Raw genomic sequence first — 19688 nt, forward strand, 5'->3', positions numbered from 1 at the left:
TTGATTAATAATAATATTGAATATTGTCAAAAGAAAAAATAAATAATAAATAAATAAATAAAAATAAGAGAGAGAGAGATTAGTTTTGGTCCATTGTGATTTAATACATTTCCCAACTAGGTTAATATCCAAATGTGCCTAGGTCACTCCTAGAGAGAAACAAAAATGTTGGTAAGGTATAATTTAATACGCTTCTAACAAGGTTAACATGTAGAGAGAGTGAGGTGGGGTAGAGAAGAACAGTTGAGAGTTGAGAAGTGAAATGAATGCACCGGCATAAGAATGAGGCGTCCTGGCTGTGATCCTTTTAGGTTGACCAAATGTCTACCCTCATTGTGGAAATATAGGAATTATGGCCTCCTCCTCAACCACATGCATTAATCTCTATACCTACGCCAATCTCCTATATATATAGGCCTCATGCGCAGTGGCTAGTGCATAAGTGTGCACGTTCAAAGTGTTCACTGAGAAGATGGCGAGGTTGATGAGGAGAAGCAATGGTGCTCTAGTGGCCCTCTCACTGGGAGTGGTTCTCTTATGCATGCTGGTGTTTGCTGAGGGTCGCAAGCTTAAGGATCAGACCTTCGATGATGATGACGATGATGGTCTTGGTGGAGGCTTAGGTGCTGGTGCTGGAGTTGGCGGTGGCAGTGGATTTGGAGGAGGGAAGGGTGGAGGTTTTGGTGGAGGTGCTGGTGGTGGAGCTGGAGCTGGAGGTGGCGCTGGATTTGGTGGAGGCAAGGGTGGAGGAGCAGGAGGAGGATTCGGTGGAGGAGCTGGAGGAGGTGGAGGTTTAGGTGGCGGCTCTGGTGGTGGTGCTGGATTTGGTGGAGGTAAAGGTGGAGGAGTTGGTGGAGGTGGAGGTTTAGGAGGTGGTGGAGGGTTGGGTGGTGGCTCTGGAGGTGGCGTCGGATTTGGTGGAGGTAAAGGTGGTGGAGCTGGAGGTGGTGGTGGAGGGTTAGGTGGTGGCTCTGGAGGTGGTGCCGGATTTGGTGGAGGCAAAGGTGGAGGAGTTGGCGGTGGAGTTGGAAGCGGTGGTGGAGCTGGAGGAGGTGGAGGCTTGGGTGGCGGCTCAGGAGGTGGCGGTGGAGTTGGTGGAGGTGCTGGAGCAGGAGGAGGTGGAGGCTTAGGAGGTGGTGGTGGATTAGGTGGCGGTAAGGGTGGAGGATTTGGTGGAGGTAAGGGTGGAGGAATTGGCGGTGGAGTTGGCGGAGGTGGTGGAGCTGGAGGTGGTGGCTCTGGAGGTGGTGCCGGATTTGGTGGAGGCAAAGGTGGAGGAGTTGGCGGTGGAGTTGGAGGCGGTGGTGGAGCTGGAGGAGGTGGAGGCTTGGGTGGCGGCTCAGGAGGTGGCGGTGGAGTTGGTGGAGGTGCTGGAGCAGGAGGAGGTGGAGGCTTAGGAGGTGGTGGTGGATTAGGTGGCGGTAAGGGTGGAGGATTTGGTGGAGGTAAGGGTGGAGGAATTGGCGGTGGAGTTGGCGGAGGTGGTGGAGCTGGAGGTGGAGGAGGTTTAGGTGGTGGTTCTGGCGGTGGTGCCGGATTGGGTGGAGGTAAAGGTGGCGGAGTTGGCGGTGGAGTTGGAGGTGGTGGAGGCTCTGGCGGTGGCATCGGCATTGGTGGAGGTAAGGGTGGTGGTGGTGGAGCCGGCGGTGGTTTAGGTGGTGGTTTTGGTGGTGGTTCTGGTGGTGGCGTTGGATTTGGTGGAGGTAAAGGTGGCGGAGTTGGCGGTGGAATTGGTGGAGGTAGTGGAGCTGGAGGTGGTGCTGGCGGTGGTATCGGTGGAGGATTTGGAAAGGGTGGCGGAGTAGGTGGAGGTTTTGGAAAGGGCGGCGGAGGTGGAGTTGGAGGTGGTGGTGGTGATGGTGATGGTGATGGAGAAGGTGGCTTTTAGGTCCCCATGAATGAATAAAACACCATCACTTCATCTTAGCTTACACTAAAACCAGTATGTTGGTTCTATGTACGAGGAGCATGTGGCTCGACGTTTGTAGAGCTTGTTGCTCAACTCTTTCCGTTAAGTTGTACCCATTAAGCTGAATTCCATAATATATATCATAGGATAACAAAAATATAATGTGATTTTTTATTTTCTTTTTATATTCTGATGACTTCTCTCTTTTATTTTTTATTTTCATAGATCAGTGGGGAATACGTGCTACCACTCGTTTCCAGAAAATAGTAAGTGGTTTTTGAATGCCTAAGTGGGAATGAAAACCTTAACCGATAGCTAAAGCCTAAAACTGATGTGGTGCTGCCACCGCGACCGTAATCTTAGTCTCAAAATCTTATCTCTCGCTCTACCATTTGTTTTTATAAGGAAAGCAAACCTTGTTCCCTTACAACATAGAGGTTCTATCCTGCTTTTTATTCAACTATCCATTTTTTAATATAGGGATGTGATCGTTCCAATCACATTGTCACGTTGTTACACTGTTTTATTTTAAAATTTTTTCTACAAACCGTTTTGATACCAAATTTTGGACGTCCATTTTTCTATTAAACTCCCACTAACGAAAAATATATATAAAAAAAGTATTTTCAATAAAATAAAATCACCAAAATACACTTGAAAATTTAAGGGGTATTTTGGTCATTATTTTTTATCGAAAAATTATTGTTAATATTTTTTATAGGTGCACTCCAATGAGAAGATGACACGTACTAAATTTTATAATCAGAAAATTTGTATTAAAAAAAATTAAAAATAAAATACTTTGAGACGTCGGATCTAAGATCAAACGGTGAATGGCTCTCTTGATAAAAAATAGACGGTTGGATGGTAGGGAGATGTTAGAACTTCTATATTATAAGAAGAACATAGAAATTTTTCCCTTTTTTATAATCTCACTCTTTCTATTTTTATCTAATTATGATGTATTCACTTGCTCTTGCAATCTCTCCTCTTAAAAATATTTATTTTGCTATTTTAATATTAATGACAAAATTTGCCCCAAATATAAATCGCCCCCCTTTTCTTTAAGGGTGTGATTTGCATAAGTTTGCAACCTTAAACACTCCAATTAAGGTGTACCTCTAAATTTTATTATAAATATAATTTTGATATACAAAATTCTTAATATGGTTTGAGATTCTATTTTCATCTCTCAATATAAAATTTTAAACTTTAAAAATAGTTCAAATCAAGAAGATCTATAAACACATGAAAATACTAAAATGAACAGTCTAGATAATGTGTTACAAGATATACTATTTCACGGACTTGAAATCTTTTTTCTTTTTAGGAAAAAGTTTATATAAGAATGCAATCTTATAATGTATAACTACACATGCACCTCAAAAATCCATCAGAAAAGACAGTTTTAATGTTGAAAACACCTTTGATTGATCATCTCAATAACGAGATGTATGACCATAAAAAATAAAAAAATTTCAAGTCTCAGAAATAATGCATTTTACAACATATTATCTACACCGTCCATTTTCAAGATTTTCATATGTTTATAGATCTACTTAAATTTAACCATTTTTTAAATTTAAAATTTTATAATTAGATATAAAAATAGATTTTCAGAAATCCTAATAACATTTCACATCAAAATTATCTATCATGATACAATTTGAAGGTGCGCCTTGCATCTACAGCTACGGATGCATCAATATGCCGACTGCACCCTTTTTTTATATTCATACATCTCGATGTCGAGATGATTTATTGGAGGGTTTTTCAACATCCAAACGACATTTTATGATGGATTTTTTAGGTGCACTGTTAAATCTATATTTCAAGGCTTTTTCCTTTCATAAATGTTTCAGTTGTATCGAGATCCAATTTTTCCACAAACGTGGACCATAATGAGCTGACCATAAAAAAAAAATTTAAGTGAGAAAAATTAGATGATAACGACACATGAAAATAGAATAACATAGAAAATAAAAATAAGGGAAAATTTCGTACATGGCCCTTAATTCTCCATCTTATTTCACGGTAGACCTTCCTTCTATTTTTCTTTCAAGTGGCATTAAAAAACCTTCAGGTATTTCACCGTACCCCATCATCTCTTCTCTCCCCGGTTTATTCATTTTTTGCCATAAAAACTAGTCTCAACAAATTATTTTATTCCATCTCAATCCGAAAGTTTTTTTAACCTTATTTTGTACTTTTTCAATTATGTGTTGACTTTGCCAAAAAAAAGAAGAAGAAGAATTCGATTGTGTTTAAATTGTGTATGCGCACGTGTGTGTGCACAAGAGTGAGAGAGAGTTTAACAAAGATGCAAAATAGGGGGTTAAAAAAGTTTTTGGATTGAGATGGTATAAAATAATTTATTGGGGCTAGTTATTGTTGTCAAAAGTGAATAAACGTGGGAGAGGAGATAATGGAGTATGTTGAAAAACTTGAGAGATTTTTTGTGGCACTTGAAAGAAAAATAGAAAAAGAGTCTACAATGAAATACGATAGGGAATTAGGAATCTATACGAAATTTTTCCTAAAAATAAATACAAACAAAAAAAAAGATATGTAAAAGTAATATAAAAAATTAAATTGAATTAAATTTATTGACTTTATTTAATATAAATATAAAAAAAGTCACTTTTCTTCTGATTTCTTAGCACCTGCACGTGCCATTAGCAAGCACCAAAAACTCAAATACTCTGGGTATGGGCTTTTCATATTCACGCAATTACTGGCCTTGTACTTGGGGCAGTTTGCATTCGTTTGTTATGGTTTTGCCTTTTGATATCGGGCCAGAAAGTGGGCCATAAACTTGACGGAAGAGAAACAGGATAATATTGTCCAGCAGTTTGACAAATACACATTTATCTAGCAATTACGCTTATGGAGGTTAAAATAGATGGAAAATTGTTTCATGCGGGCAGGACTGCTTTTCCACAATATGCGGTCTCAAGGTATAAAGCATCCATCTTCAAATAGGTAGTCCATCTAAAAACAATTAAAACTAACTGTCCATAAGGGAAATGACCTTGTGAGACCCTCACACAATCATGTGTGTAGAATTCCAAAGGATCACTATTAAATTTAGAACAGATATCTAAAAAAGTCAAGTCCCACACCCATATAATAACTTTTAGATCTGTGTCAAATTTAATGATACTCATTTGGGATCCTACATACACATGGGTGTGGGAGGGTCTCAGAGGATCATTACCCTTATCTTAATAGAATTATTATTTCTATTTTTCAAAATTCATTTATTTTTTCATACTCATGATCTTTATGTTGAAGATTACACATCCTTAAAATTTAAGTCTAAAAATCCATCTCAAAAATAGATTTTTAAGAGGTGACTCATTTATACATGGACTCATAGAAATTATGTCCAAAATCGAGAGAGAGTCAAGAAAAACTTAGAGATTTTCCATTGAAATCCATGCATATGACAATTGAAACTTATAAACTATACATTATCATCTAAAGGCCAACATGTGCTTGTGTTAGACCCAAGACCTTTTAGACTTCGAAGTCCTTTAAAAGAACCAGCTCCATTTCCACAAGCTTGTTATGCGTTGTGTTACGGAAAATCGTTTCATGCGTGATGAATTGCATTTCTACATATGTTGTCCAAAATTATAAAGCATCCATCTTTGTTGTCTATCAAAAACAATTGAAACTAAAGGTCCAAATATTTTTTTAATAGAATTATTATTTTAGTTTTAAAAAATTATTTATTTTTTCATATTCATGATCTCTATGTTAGAGATTACATACTTTTTTAAAAATTAAGTCCAAAAATCCATCTTAAATATAGATTTATTAAGGGACCCGCATTTCTGCTTGGCCTACATGCTATATCTTCTTTCTTGTATAAGGGCAATATTATCAGTCACTTAACCAAAAACGAAAAACATAAAAAAGGGCAATATTCACTTAACCAAATAAGGGCAATATTCTTATATAAGGGCAATATTATCATTCACTTAACAAAAAAAGAAAAACATAAATATTGTCATTCACCTAGTTCCCATATGTTTGTCTAAGGGGCAATTTTGTCACTCTCTTTTACTAAAATTAATGTAACTATGCATTTCCTTTTCAATAAAATGGTAAATATGATCACTATTTTTGTTACTCTCTTTTACTAAAATTGTACTATGCATTTTCATTTCAACAAAATGGTAAATAAGATCACTTTACTCGAGTACCTCATCTAATATACTTGTTAAAATACCCAAAATGTTCATGTTTAGAGCCAATTATTGAAAGGGTCCAGTTTGTAACCTCAGAGTAAGGCGAACCTTGCTTGAGAGATGTAATTTGGGTGTTAGAAATTTCTAGGATAGCCTGAAAAGTCCATTTTTACATCTGATCATGAAATTTAAAACTCCAAATTAGTATAAGCCAAGCAATTTATAAATAACTGAAAAGTTTGAAAATTGATGGTCTAGGTAATGACTTGAAATCTTTGTCTTTTTTTTGCCATATCTACATATCCTGAGGTCAAGATCATCAATTTGAGGACTCTCCAACATCAAAACAACTTTTTCCAATGTATTTTGAGCATACCTTACGTCGACAATATAAGGTTGACACTTACATATAAAAATTTTTCATTTTGAAAAAATTGGGGTATTTTTAAAAAAGGAAAATATTCATATAAGGTTGACCCCTTAAATTTATAGAATTAGGTTCACCTAAAAAATCCATCAAAAAGGGCTATTTTGACATTGGAAAATCATCTGTTTGATCATCTTGACATCGAGATATATGAATATGGAAAAATATAAACGTTTCAAATCCCAAAAATAGTGCATCTTCCAACATATTATCTAGACCATTTGCTTTTAAGATTTTTCATGAGTTTATAGACTACTTGATTTAAACTATTTTTTAAGTTTAAAAATTGATAATCAAAGGTAAAAATAGATTTTCGAACCTTCCTAAAAAAAATTACATCAAAATTGTACAGTCCCGACCTCAAATAATTGAGATAAAACTTGAGTGATGAAAATTACATCTTACGACAGAATTTGAAGGTGCACCTTACTTTGATTGTTAAAGTTGTAACCTTATACAGATCTCACCCTTTAATAAATTAGTCCATAGGGTCAATTATAAAAAAAATACCACTTCTTGTTTCAAATTGCAATCCCAACTTAAGTATTTGAATAAAAAAAATTATATATTCCCAATTTGGAACTTGGAACGAGCTGGAGATATTCATCATTTGGTTTGAACCACAAACAAGCCAAATAATATATACTCCCGATCGTTCAAGGTTCGAAACCCATAAAATGATATTTTATAATCAAGGCATGTTCTGAAATTGAAACCCATAACAAGCATAAAATTTACATCATTCAGCTTGCCACTTAGGTAGATCCAAATTATCCATGTTTAGGTTTGATTCCAAATCCAGAAAAAATATACATGGCATAAGTGGTTCAAAACCCACCGTCTTGGGTCGAAAATCATCAATCTAGATTAGATATCGGTGGGAACTAACCCGATTATTAGTGAATTGGGAATCAAGTTGGTCCTCTCGGCTAATTTGTCAAAAAATTAGGTGTTTCGGATCACCCGATTCCCATGATTTATATTTTTATTATTTTTATTTATTATTTTCTTATTTACCTATTCTCATCCAGAAAAATGGCCATATTCCAGAACCGGATTGACAACTCCCTAGTCCGAATGGATATACCAGATTAGATGAACTAACGATTCGGATGAGTTGAGCGCGTCAATTCAACCATTTTTACGATTAGGGAATGGTTAAACCAGATAAATTTATCGACAAAATGGTTGAATTGAAGCGCTCAACTAAGTTATTTTTAAGGGCGCGCGTGTGAGATTCGTGGGGCTTTTGCCTGTGCATCAACTATCTAGGGTTTTATAGGTTTTGCGTTTGCATCTCTCTGGGGTTTACGGGGTTTACAGAAGATCAGGTGAGAGGAGAGAGAGATGGAAGTTGTAGAGGAGGACTCAAAAGACTTGCAGCAGCAGAGCAAAGCCCTAGACAAGCTTACTGACCATGTCGAAGACCGCCAGCTCAATTCACTCAGAGTCCAAGAGGTCCCTCTTTTTGTCTCTCTACCTCCTTTAATCCTTTTGTTCCTGCTTTTTTTCTCCATATCTGAGTCGTTCTTTGCTCATACAAGAGTCTCAAAGGTTTTATATGGTTACTCTTATTGATTATGTTATTTTTTATCATAATCTGCAGGCAATGGCGTCCATTGCGGCTTCTGCAGAAGCTGACTGGAATGCGATGAAAATGAGGTGAGATTTCATTATTTAATTTACCTTAATGTTGATATGGGGCATCACGGTAAGTGCCCGATTTTGATATTAATATTCACAATTGATTGCGTTTTTGCATCATAAACCATCTTAAAGGGAAGTTTGGACTGGGACTGTCTCCCGTATGGTGTTTGATGGTTCAACTTGTTTACAGTGTATGTATCCATTTTAAATTTCTGTCTTTTCTACTAAGATTTTGCCTTAGTTGCAAGAATGAGCACTGTTTCTTTTCTGATAAAACTTTACCTTTCTTTCTATAATAAGTAGGATGCTGTACAGTACTCTTCCTTACAGTTATCTTTCAACAAGAAAGCAGATGACAAAGGGTATCTGCACTTAACTAGTTTCAACTAATGAGTTTTTGAGGAGAATGGGGTTGGGGTTGTGGTGGTAGCACCACTTGTGCCCCAGCTAAGGTCTAGGCTTCCATGCTCACCTAACACATTAAAAAATCACTAACGATTTCAAAAACAGGTAGGGACTCGTCATCCCCACTGAATTACCAAAAAAAAAAAAAACTGATGAGTTACTGAGATTGAGTGTGATTGGGTTACATTAATAATGGAAATCCTTAGGTTTAAGTTGAGGTTAGTAGAAGGAAACCCCTGTTGTTGGCATGGATTTACCAATCTTTTCGTGATTTAATTGAAATAGAGTATGATAAGGTGACTTAATGTATAAGATGATGAGCATCAGAACACTAGCTTGATATCTGCAGTATGCATTATTATGAGGGTTCATTACCTTAAAGAAAGTTGAACCAGGGAGTAAAATGAAAAATAGAAAGGGAAACACAAGTAGGGTGATGATTGTGGTTATGGGAGTGAAACCAGTGAAGCTAAATGCAAATACTTAAAAGAAGTGGACTATTTCCAGACTATAAGGGAAGGAGGGGAGGATTTGAAGGAAATGTTGGAAGGTTATTGTTGTTTGAATGCTAAAAAGGGTCTGGGAAATATTCATGTGTATTTTGACAATGACTTCCATGTGCTTATTTTTTTTCTTATGAGAAATTGGGCTGTGGTAGATTGCTATGATGATGTGCTTCTTCTCTTATTGGTTTCAATGGCTTGATTAGTGTAACCTAAATGCCTTTGTTCCAATAGATTGTCAAGCAGATTCAATGATGGGAAAAATTGTAACATAAATGGTTTTGATGGATGTCCCTTAGATGATGTTGCGCTTCTAGGCTTTCATTAATGAGAATAGTTTTGATTAATCTCATCCTTAGCACTCCTCCGCCCCCCCCTTCTTCTGTGTACTCTCTCTCTTTACAACAATACAATGTTAACTTTATCAAAATAAAATAAAATAAAATCTTATCCTTAGCACTCCTAATTTACAGGACTAATAAGCAAGCTGATCCTGTGATTATAAGATCGATCAATTTCTAATCTCGATGCATAGTGAAGGAGAAGTTTCCAAATGTTTCGGTAGAGGAACATGTTGAAACCAATCTGTTCATCATCATATTCTGTTGGAAAGAAGGTTCTTGACCTTTCAGATTTGAGCCCATGATGTCACGGGCTTGATGGTTTCTTGACCACTTTGCTTCTATTTATCGATAATTATTAGGGACCCGTTTGGATGCACGAGCAATGATTTCATGCAACAGTTGTATAGTAATATGATGCAACAACCTTTAAAAACCATGGTATGGCCATTTGTTTGATCCAAATTTTGAAATATAAACTTTTTTCATTCTAATGAACAATCACAAAAAAGAAAAATTGGAAAACACAACCTAGAAAGTATTTTTTTTAGCCCAATTAACATAGGCCGTTCATTTTGTTGAAATGCTTAAATCTAGGCCTTAGAAAGATTTTTTCATTTCCAATTTTTTTGGATGGATTTATTATCATCAGATGAACAATGTTAAAAAAGAAAAAAATGATTTTGAGTTTATAAAGGCTAAGATATTGAAATTCACCCAATAAATGGTCTAGATTTGTTTTTGGAGATGACCCATTTTGACCATATCTAGGTTTCAAATTGAATTTTTTTCTTGTTTTGGATTGGATTATTGAGATGAAGAGAGTGTGTGTGTCATACAAATACCACAAACATGGTTTTCTAGAAGTGTCGTTGCATTATACTATGATACAACCGTTGCATGAAATCACTGCCCTTGGTTGCACAGGTTTTTGGCTGTAGAAATATTTCTTTCTTAGACTTGTTAATAAGTGAATGGTGTGTCAGCTTGACACACCACTGTTCAGAACAGAACTTGACATTTTGAAATTATCTTTTTGTCAAAATGCCCTTATGACTACACAAGAAAAAACCTCTTTTTCCTCTATCCCCCAAAGGTGGAACATCTTCCCTTTGATATTAGCTATTTAGGAGTACTCTTTTCCCTGATTGCCTGTAATATATTTCTTGGATATGACCACCAAGATGTACCAAGGGGGCCACATGGATGAATGCATCTTTCTAATTCATGGAAGTGAAAGATGTTGGGGTTTGTTGTTCAATTCGTTTGGTGGGAGCCATTTACAAGATCGTTGCAAGAAGTCCTCTGTGGGCAATCGAAGGTAGTGGCCTTTTATTATTTCTCTTTGGGATGGTGGTTTTTTATAGGGAAAAATTATTTTTTTATGATGCCCCAAGAAAAAACCTCTTTTTTCTCTATCCCCCAAAGGTGGAACATCTTCCCTTTCATATTAGCTATTTAGGAGTACTCTTTTCCCCGATTGCTTGCAATATATTTCTTGGATATGACCACCAAGATGTACTTAGGGGGCCTACATGGATGAATGCATCTTTCTAATTCATGGAAGTGAAAGATTTTGGGGTTCATTGTTCAATTCTTTTGGTGGGAGCCATTTACTAGATCGTTGCAAGAAGTCCTCTGTGGGCAATCAAAGGTAGTGGCCTTTCATTATTTCTCTTTGGGATGGTGGTTTTTTGTAGGGAAAAATTATTTTTTATAATGCCATTTTTCTGTTTTTTCTGATGAATGAACATGGGACCACCCAGGATTAAGAGTTCAGGAGGTTTACATATTTTAGAAATGATGAAACTTTTTGAGCCAGATTGTTGTGTCCCCTCGATGGCAAAGAGGAAGGTGTCATTTTAGAGAAATATGCAAAGAGAGGAGGCGATGAGATAGGGAATGGAAAATATAGGAAAAAGTTATTCTATGTTTTTGCGTATCCATTGGGCAATTAAGGATGGTACTAGGTAACATTGAAAGGTGCCCATCATGGAAAGATGAATGGGTGTAGATATGGGTGATGTAATTTATAGTAGGTGCATTACCCTGCTCTCTCTCTCTGTCTCATGTTTCATACAAAACAAAGGTGCCCATGACTGTGCTCTAGGGCTGCTTATCAGGTCATGTCAACCCAACCTAATAACTCTCATCAAAGCAACCCTCTTAAATCGTTATTTACCAAATGTCTTTTTAGATGCTTGCACCTATAGTGAATCAATTGCAGCATCTTGTGAGGAATTCTCTGGGGTTGGGGGCAATGAAGACCCACAAATTCCACCTAGTGGCATGGGACAAGAATTGTCTGCCCAATCCTTATTAAGATTGGGTAATTTTAGTGTTCAGTAGGACTACTATGTAAATGGTGACGGCACTTCGCCACCTTTGGCAAACTATAGTTTGGCACAAGGATCACACTGATGCATCCGGGTGACTACCAAAGGGAACCTCCAACGCTACATACTCTGGGGTGTCGCGATCTCTCATAGCCAGGTTCAACTAGTTTGCAAGAACATTCGAATCAACTCCAGATAGGGGTCGCAATAGGCCAAGTTAGGTCTGGGTTGACTTGGACCCAACTTGGATCTAGGATTTTGGACCAGGACTCGACCCGGTTCAGGTCTAGATAGGGCTTGGGTCTATCATCTAACAAAAGGTTCTTGAAAAAATATTCAAAAGATATTATATATATATATATATATATATATATATATATATATAAATATAATATTTTTCAAAATTAGTTGGATTAAGGTAGAGTATGTGGAGTGCAAGTTTAGTAATAATAAGAGTAGAGACAAGGAAGTAGTTAAGATTGACGGTCAGGAAGTACAAAAAAGATCGCTCTTATGATATCTTGGGTTGATAATCTAGGAAAATGGAGAGATCGAGGAAGATGTCGCACACAAAATTAGAGCTAGACGGGTGAAGTGGAGATGTGCAACTGGAATTTTATGTGATCACCGTATACTAATGAGGCTGAAGGGCAAGTTCTATAGGACAACGGTGAGACCAACTTTGCTCTATGGGGCGGAATGTTGGGCAGACAAAAAACAATTTACTCATAGAATGAGTGTAGCAGAGATGTTGAGATGGATGAGTGACAAGATATGAAGAGATAGAATTCGAAATGAATCTATTCGGGTTAATTTAGTCATGGCACCAATAGGCGATAAAATGAGAGAGAGTAAACTTAGGTGGGCTGGCCAGGTGTGGCGCCGATCAAGTACAACACCTGTCAGGAGGTACGAGTTAGTTCAAGCGGATGGATTGAAAAGAGCAAGGAGTAGGCCCAAAAAGACGTGGTTGGAAGTAGTCCAAAAAGATATGGGGACTTATAGCCTCACTAAGAATATGGCCTTTAATAGAGCATAATAGAGAACTAGGATTGATGTAGCCAACCCCAATTAATTGGGAAAGGGCTAGAATTATGATGATGATGATGATGATGATGATGTATACATTGAGATTGTCTACAAAGAGACTACTTATCTTTTGTACGTGGCAGTCACAATTATTCCCACTCATTAGATGTCAAATTGGATGGCTTGGGTTGAGTCATGAAGTCCGAGAAATTATTTTTTGGAGCTTTGTGTCTATTCAATGACACTCTTACAGATACCCATTTTGAAATTTAAGGGACAAGAATGATTGTAACCTCCATGTACAGAAGATAAATGGTCTCTTTGTAGACAATCCCATATATATATATATATATATATGGAAAAGTATACAAAGAGATCATGTACTTTTGGCACAAGGAGGTTGCAAACACTCTCATTTGTCAGATTTCAAATCGGGTGGTTGTAAGAATGTCATTGACTAGACTCAAAGTTCAAAAATAAAAAAATTCTTGAACTTCATGACACATCCTAAGCAATCTAATTTGACATCTAATGGCTAGGAGTTATTGTGACCACCTTGTAACAAATATAAATGGTCTCATATATATTTATATGAATTTTTTTTTAAAATATTAAATATTTCAAAAAATATTTACCATTAGAGCTGTATGTATGTATGTACGTTTGTATAAATATATGCATGTGTGTTTATATATAGATATGATCGGGTTGGGTCGACCTGGACCCAGATTGGGTCGACCAACCAGGTCGTCAGGACGACCTGACCCGATTGCCACCCCTAGGTCCAGAATGGGCCATCATGTAAACTTTTGGATGGACTTTTGGATTGGACACTCTGCCCTTCAAGTTTGTCTCTATGCCCTTTTCTTCTTTGCCTGTGGTCAACAGATCATGGTGGCACAGTCCTTCGGGAGAAGAGCCTTGCAAGACCATGAGCTTGTAGAGTTCGAAATGGCATGCTTCCTTCTACAAACTACTTTCGCATGCTTCCTTCTACAAACTACTTTTTCTCCAAGGGATGGTCTTGACAAGATGGTTCATGTCCCCTCCCCATCCAGTAAGTTTACTGTCTCATCCTTCTATCACACCCTGCAGCAACACTCACCTTCCTCTCACTGGCCAAAGAATCCTGAACCTAACCCATTCCCCCTAATATAGGCTTTCGATTGGATTGCCATCTCTAAAATAGTCCTCATTGTGGACCAAATAAAAAGAAGGGACATTCCCATCCCCTAATAGGTGCGCTATGTGCACGTTAGCCGAAGAAACTAATGAACACTTTTTTCTTAGGAAAAGAGCCTGGGCTTAATTGGTTAGCGCCTGATGATTTGCATCGTTACATTCTAGTCTCAAGTCCTACAAAGGGTAGGGTTGTCTCCCCACTGACTCACCAAAAAGAAAAAACCTTTTTCTTCAATGCAAAGTGGGCTGACCTTCTATAAGTTTCCAGTGGTCTTGGTTCCTGCCACAATCTATCCCTCAACTATTCCAAGATTCTCTCCCCCATTATCGGTCAAGGGCCTATTCCTATGGCATGCTGCAGTGACAGCTAACCTATGGGTGTTGTGGATGAGAGAAACCCCAGAATTTTTGAAGAAAGGGAGACACCTACACCAGTCCTAAAAGACCGCGTCAAAGCTATGGTCATTTTCTGGGCAGAAAATGACCATAGCCTTCAAAACCTATGCCACTGCTGACTTTTACCAGTTGGGAAGCCACATTAACTGTAAGACTTTGCACTAATCACATTCCTCACTGTGGTGACTGCCAGAAGAAGGGAAACATCAAACTAAACTTTGACGGCTGCTCCCTCGGCAACCTTGATCCTGCAGGCTTCAGGTGTCTATACAGGGAGCACCTTCCTTTCCTTCTTGGGATTCATTGGACATGTCGACTCCACAACGGCTGAGACTATCTCCCTCCTCGAGGGTATCAAAAGATTCAATCCAACTTGGGGCACTGCTCTAGTGATTGATGGTGACTCTAAGAACATCCTCACCTGGCCTTGAGGTCCGCCCTATACCCATGGTGACTCGAGCACTTATTTGATCACAGAGTCATATTGTGCAGGCTTTCCATACCTTGTTTTGGCGACCAGCACAGTGGCTGACACACACCAGTGATGGTGCTGCATCAGTGAGGAATCCAGGGAACACCAAGGCAACTCAGCAAGCAGAAACTTTTGGTGTATTTCATGTCATCCCATTTTCTTTTGGTGTAGGTATATCCATTAAATGTGCCCCATACTGTGCAATGTCTGGAGCACCTGATGCATGGGACGCCATCCTTGACTCTATGTACATACAAAAGTTAACCTTATTTCCAAAAGAAAAAGAAATGATTTGACATATCACAAACCTGGTAGGACCTCTTTAACGGGGTTTGGTAGGTGTCCAGGTAACCTCGACCCTACCCTTGTGTACTTCTACTGTGAGCATGTGAGTTTGGTTATTTGTTGTACATCGGCAGAATCTACAATCAGTACAATGCTTACCCAAAATTTTAACTCAGCAAAGCTTGAAACCAGTGGTTTAAAAAACGAATCGGTGCCCCGGATCGGGTACCTCAAAAACCCATCAGGATCGGTGAATCGGTGATCCGGATCGGGAATCGGCCGAATTGGTACGATTAAACTTTAGAAAAATCCAAAAGATATATTAAAATTCATTATAAATGTTGTTTTTTAGGAATCCAATATTACATTATTAACTTTTATTTCTTTATCAATTTGCGAATATTGAGATGTTCTTTCCCTGTATGAACTTATGTTAACCATTAAATTTACAACACATAAAAAAAAAATATAGAATTATCATGGATAAATTATATAATCGTACGTAGACTACAATAAAGAATGGATTAAATCGATGAAAAAATAGCCACTAAAATCTCGAATTGGTAGAAAACCCTAATCCGTTAAAAAAAAAAACCAAATTATTACAACCTAAATAACTCTAATCCAAAATTATTACAACCTAGCTAACTATAATATTATATATTGAAATTGAAATTGTTGGTTTACATTTGATAATTATTTTATTATATAAATAATAACAAATTCAAAATATCTTATCATATCATCAAATTTAAAATGTATTATTGACAATTAGAAGAAAAATAGTACATTACATGATTTATAATGTAAATAAATTAATAAAAAAATAAAATATTTAGTTATCAATGTCGCAATTTTTAGAATGCTTATCAATTTTCAAAATAACACTTTCATTTTTCAAAAATTTAATTTTTTAGATTTCTAGAATAAATTTAGTGGAAGAGATTGTTTAGTAGAGACAGAGAGATTTCAAATAGTCTCATTGTATGAACCCTATCTTAAAATTAATATTCCTAAATTTATGTTGAAGATTACCATGTTATAAAAATAAAAATTATAATTAGATCAGTTATTCCTAGTTTGTATTAAAAAATACTTGTTGTATTAAGAAATACCTTTTATTTTTTTGACAAGAAATACTTGTATTACTTTTTTTTTTTTTTTGACAAGAAAAAAAAGATGCATTTCCTGTTTTTTGTGCTTCTTGTATTACTTTTTATTTGTTTACAAGAAAATAAGAAAATGCTGCCGCCAAAGTACCTTTTATTTTATTTTTTTGCCAAGAAATACTTTATTAATTTTTTTTTACAAGAAAAAAAAGAAGATTGTGTATTACCTTTTTTAAGTAAAACGTATTTTTTCGTTTTATTTTTTTGTTGATATTATTTTCTTCTTGTTATTTTTTTTGACTCGTTTTATTTTTTTGTTGATAATATTTTCTTCTTTTTATTTTTTTTGAAGACAATAATTTTGTTTTTGAAGACAAAAAATAAAAATGGAAGATAGCGTCTCCTAGGAAGAACCGTAAATGATAACCACGGCAACCCCATCGTAGGTTGTTGAATAACTCTATATAATAATATTTATAGTGAATAACGTTTCAACGCTATATCACTCGGTTCAAATCCCACATCGAAGAATTAGACAAACTTTGAAAGCTATAAATACCTCTTCAATACCCCTACCATCAAAGTATCAAGAAAAAGGGCCGAAGTACACCTACAGTCCATATTTTTAAACTAAATTACCAAAATATCTTCTTCCAGTGACTCACCGACCTATGACATCATAGTTCATTTAGAATCGCGATTTATGATGTCATATGAAAGATTTACGGTTCAAAATCAGCGATTCTCTTCTAGAACCAGACGATTGCTGGTATTACACAAGAATCGACACGGGGTGACCGATTCCCTCGTCGACTTGGCGAGTCCATTGCGACTCACCGATTTGCTGATTTTTAAAACACTGCTTGAAACTAAGGAACAATTCTTTCTTCGTTGCAATCTGTTTGAGACTATGCTTGCTATTACAGTGCAAATTGGCTTCACCTTGTTTTACAGAGAAAGTTGAACAAAACACTAGTGTTTAATGGCCTCGTATCCTTGTAGGGAGAAAGAACTTGCTGCAGTGAAGATTAATCCTGCTGATGTTGACATCATTGCCAACGAATTGGAGGTTAACCTGCTTTTCCTCAAGGGGAAGAATTCAATGTGCACAATGACGTTTCCTTCAATGCTTTAACATCACCCCAGCCATCAGTTGTTGCCAAGTGATGTCTTGGATGATGTAAAAGATCTACACAAAACTTAGGGCACACATTGTACATGAACTTCCCTCAAATCATTCCCAATCTATTATTTCACATCTAACATATTGTTATCTTCTTCTAATCTAGTTGGACAAGAAAGTGGCTGAGAGAACATTAAGGGAGCACAAAGGTGATGCAGTTGCTGCAATTCGTTTCTTGCTTCGATGATACAGTTATTCACATCTGATTGTACCTCTTTGCTCATTCATAATCAGCGGGTAGTTTTCTGATAATGCTATAGAAACAGCTGAAGATATACTCCGTTTCCATGTACCCATGCGCTGTGCGCACATGAGAGAGAGATATTTGGAGTCCCTAAAGGACAGGTACACTATACAAGCAATGCGTATGGCATGCGTATAAAAGCAACCTCATCCTCTACCATTGTTTGAGAATGAGAGGATTAGCTGCACTGCCATTGTTTGAGAATGAGAGGGTCACCTGCACTGCCATTGTTTGAGAATGAGAGGATTACCTGCACCGTTCATTCTCAATAATAATGGACCTCAAATGGAGGCGCATATTTTGGTATGCTCTCATTCCAAGTAATCTGGTCATAGAATTATGTTAGCACATTGAGTATTTGCCCTTATGGGAAGCCTTTTGAGTTCTCCCCTTAATCCAAAAAAGGAGAGAATGCGACGAGGCAGCAATTGTTTGAACAAGGCAAGTTTAGTTAAAAAGATGCTTTTTAAATATAAGTAGAGTGGTGGAAGATATCATTGAGGAGCCATGGCTTATTATCAAAACGACTGAACTTTTATCTAGACAAACATTCCTTTGGCATTCCATTTTATGTGGCCACATTTTCATGTCCCATGTTTCTGGACTAAAACCATAACTTAATGGTCCATTGCCATGTCTTAAAATGCAGATGGACTGTTCAGCCACAAATTCTTGTTGGATTGTAGGATTGACTTGAATTGGGTATGACCGGTATGAATTGGTGATCTAAAAATATATATAAAGTAAATAAATAAATCACAATCATAATAAGAGTATTCAAAGGGACTTAAGAAAACATTATACAAGTTTAAAAAAAGGAAAAAAAGCCGTAAATAAGAGGGTAGCTGGGTTGGGGCGTGGGGGGTCGGGGGTTAGGGGGAAATTAAATTTTAAGAAACATGAATAAGAAATCAGCTCGCAATGTAGATAATTAAGTACTCATCAATATTAATGCTCTATGCTGGTGCTCAAAGGTGCTGTATCCAAATGTGCCATGATTAAGTGGCAGATATAATAAAGAGCAATAGTTTTAAGGTATTTAAAAATGCATTTAAAAAGTGATTTTTGAAAATGGTAGTATTCAGCAATATTTTATGGGCAAGTATAGAACGATAATATTTTTTTATGGGGCCGGGGGGCGGGGCGTGGGGTGGGGGATGGGTGGGGGGGTGTTACGGGGAAATTAAATTCTAAGAAACATGAATAAGAAATCAGCTCGCAATGTAGATAATTAACTACTCATCAATATTAATGCTATATGCTGGTGCTCAAAGGTGCTGTATCCAAATATGCCATGATTAAGTGGCAAATATAATCAGGAGCAATAATTTTAAGGTATTTAAAAATGCATTTAAAAAGTGATTTTTGAAAATGGTAGTATTCGGCAATATTTTATGGGAAAGTATAGAATGATACTATTTACCTGTTTTTTTACAAGGTGGTCACAATAATTTTGACCATTGGGTGTATAGTTGGGTGGTTGCAATTATTCTTTTGATCAAGCTTAAACTTCAAAAGAAATTTTCTTGAACTTTACGACACATCCAAGATTTCAAATTTCACATCAAATGGTTGTTAGCTATTGTGACCACTATCAAATTTTACATCAAATGGTTGTGAGGAATTGTGACCGTCTTATATAAAAGGTAAATGGTATTTTTGTATACAATCTCATATTTTATTTGATTTGAAATTTCATTATTTTCATGTTACTTTAAAAATCACACCTTTTCAAAATGTGTTTATCAAATAACAGCGAGTTATAAACTGAGCTTCTCATCCCATGATATGAGAACTGGGGGAACGCTTACAAGAGGGGCTTATAATCTTGGCAACCTAAGGGAGAGAAGCACGGGTGAAATGGTTCCAAATTATCAGGTCTTTTTACATAATCTTTGCGTCAAATTTCATTTGTTTGATGTTTGGCAAGGGGTATGATAGATCCATGCGCTTAAAAAGAGATCAAATATCCGTTGTGGAGTGAGAGAGAGAGTAGGGGTTGGCAATAGACCTGGGACCGGACA

General features: G+C 36.8%; 2 protein-coding genes across 5 annotated transcripts; both read left to right on the forward strand.

The window, feature by feature from the left end:
* The first annotated feature begins 423 nt into the window (after positions 1–423).
* On the forward strand, positions 424–2094 carry LOC18431262 (uncharacterized). The gene has a single exon (XM_006841389.4). It carries the CDS (start codon positions 473–475, stop codon positions 1886–1888), a length of 1416 nt encoding a protein of 471 aa, XP_006841452.2. The 5' UTR covers positions 424–472; the 3' UTR covers positions 1889–2094.
* Positions 2095–7772: 5678 nt separating this feature from the next.
* Positions 7773–18135, forward strand: LOC18431261 (DNA-binding enhancer protein-like protein). 4 transcript variants are annotated; one of them, XR_016049793.1, is made up of 5 exons: positions 7773–7990; positions 8139–8194; positions 8312–8370; positions 17240–17417; positions 17527–18135. XR_016049793.1 is itself a non-coding variant. In XM_088858891.1 (5 exons), the coding sequence occupies exons 1-4, from the start codon at positions 7880–7882 to the stop codon at positions 17260–17262; spliced, it is 249 nt and encodes an 82-aa protein (XP_088715017.1). In that variant the 5' UTR covers positions 7773–7879; the 3' UTR covers positions 17263–17306; positions 17527–18135. The 4 variants fall into 4 exon arrangements, 3 of the variants coding, with proteins under 3 accessions (XP_088715017.1, XP_011622215.1, XP_006841451.1); XM_088858891.1 differs by having other exon boundaries at positions 17240–17306; XM_011623913.3 differs by lacking the exon at positions 8312–8370.
* Positions 18136–19688: the final 1553 nt, after the last annotated feature.

The sequence above is a fragment of the Amborella trichopoda genome, chromosome 2 (genome assembly GCF_054954075.1).
Source record: "Amborella trichopoda isolate Santa Cruz 75 chromosome 2, AtrichopodaSantaCruz75HAP2 v2.0, whole genome shotgun sequence".
Lineage (NCBI taxonomy): Eukaryota > Viridiplantae > Streptophyta > Magnoliopsida > Amborellales > Amborellaceae > Amborella > Amborella trichopoda.

Excerpts from the sequence above, each read along its gene's own strand:
- LOC18431261 (XM_006841388.4), top strand. The coding sequence starts at position 7,880 with ATGGAAGTTGTAGAGGAGGACTCAAAAGACTTGCAGCAGCAGAGCAAA. Across the intron at positions 7,991-8,138 it reads ATTCACTCAGAGTCCAAGAG|GCAATGGCGTCCATTGCGGC; the intron begins GTCCCTCTTTTT and ends CATAATCTGCAG. Across the intron at positions 17,307-17,526 it reads TCATTGCCAACGAATTGGAG|TTGGACAAGAAAGTGGCTGA; the intron begins GTTAACCTGCTT and ends CTTCTAATCTAG.
- LOC18431262 (XM_006841389.4), top strand. The coding sequence starts at position 473 with ATGGCGAGGTTGATGAGGAGAAGCAATGGTGCTCTAGTGGCCCTCTCA.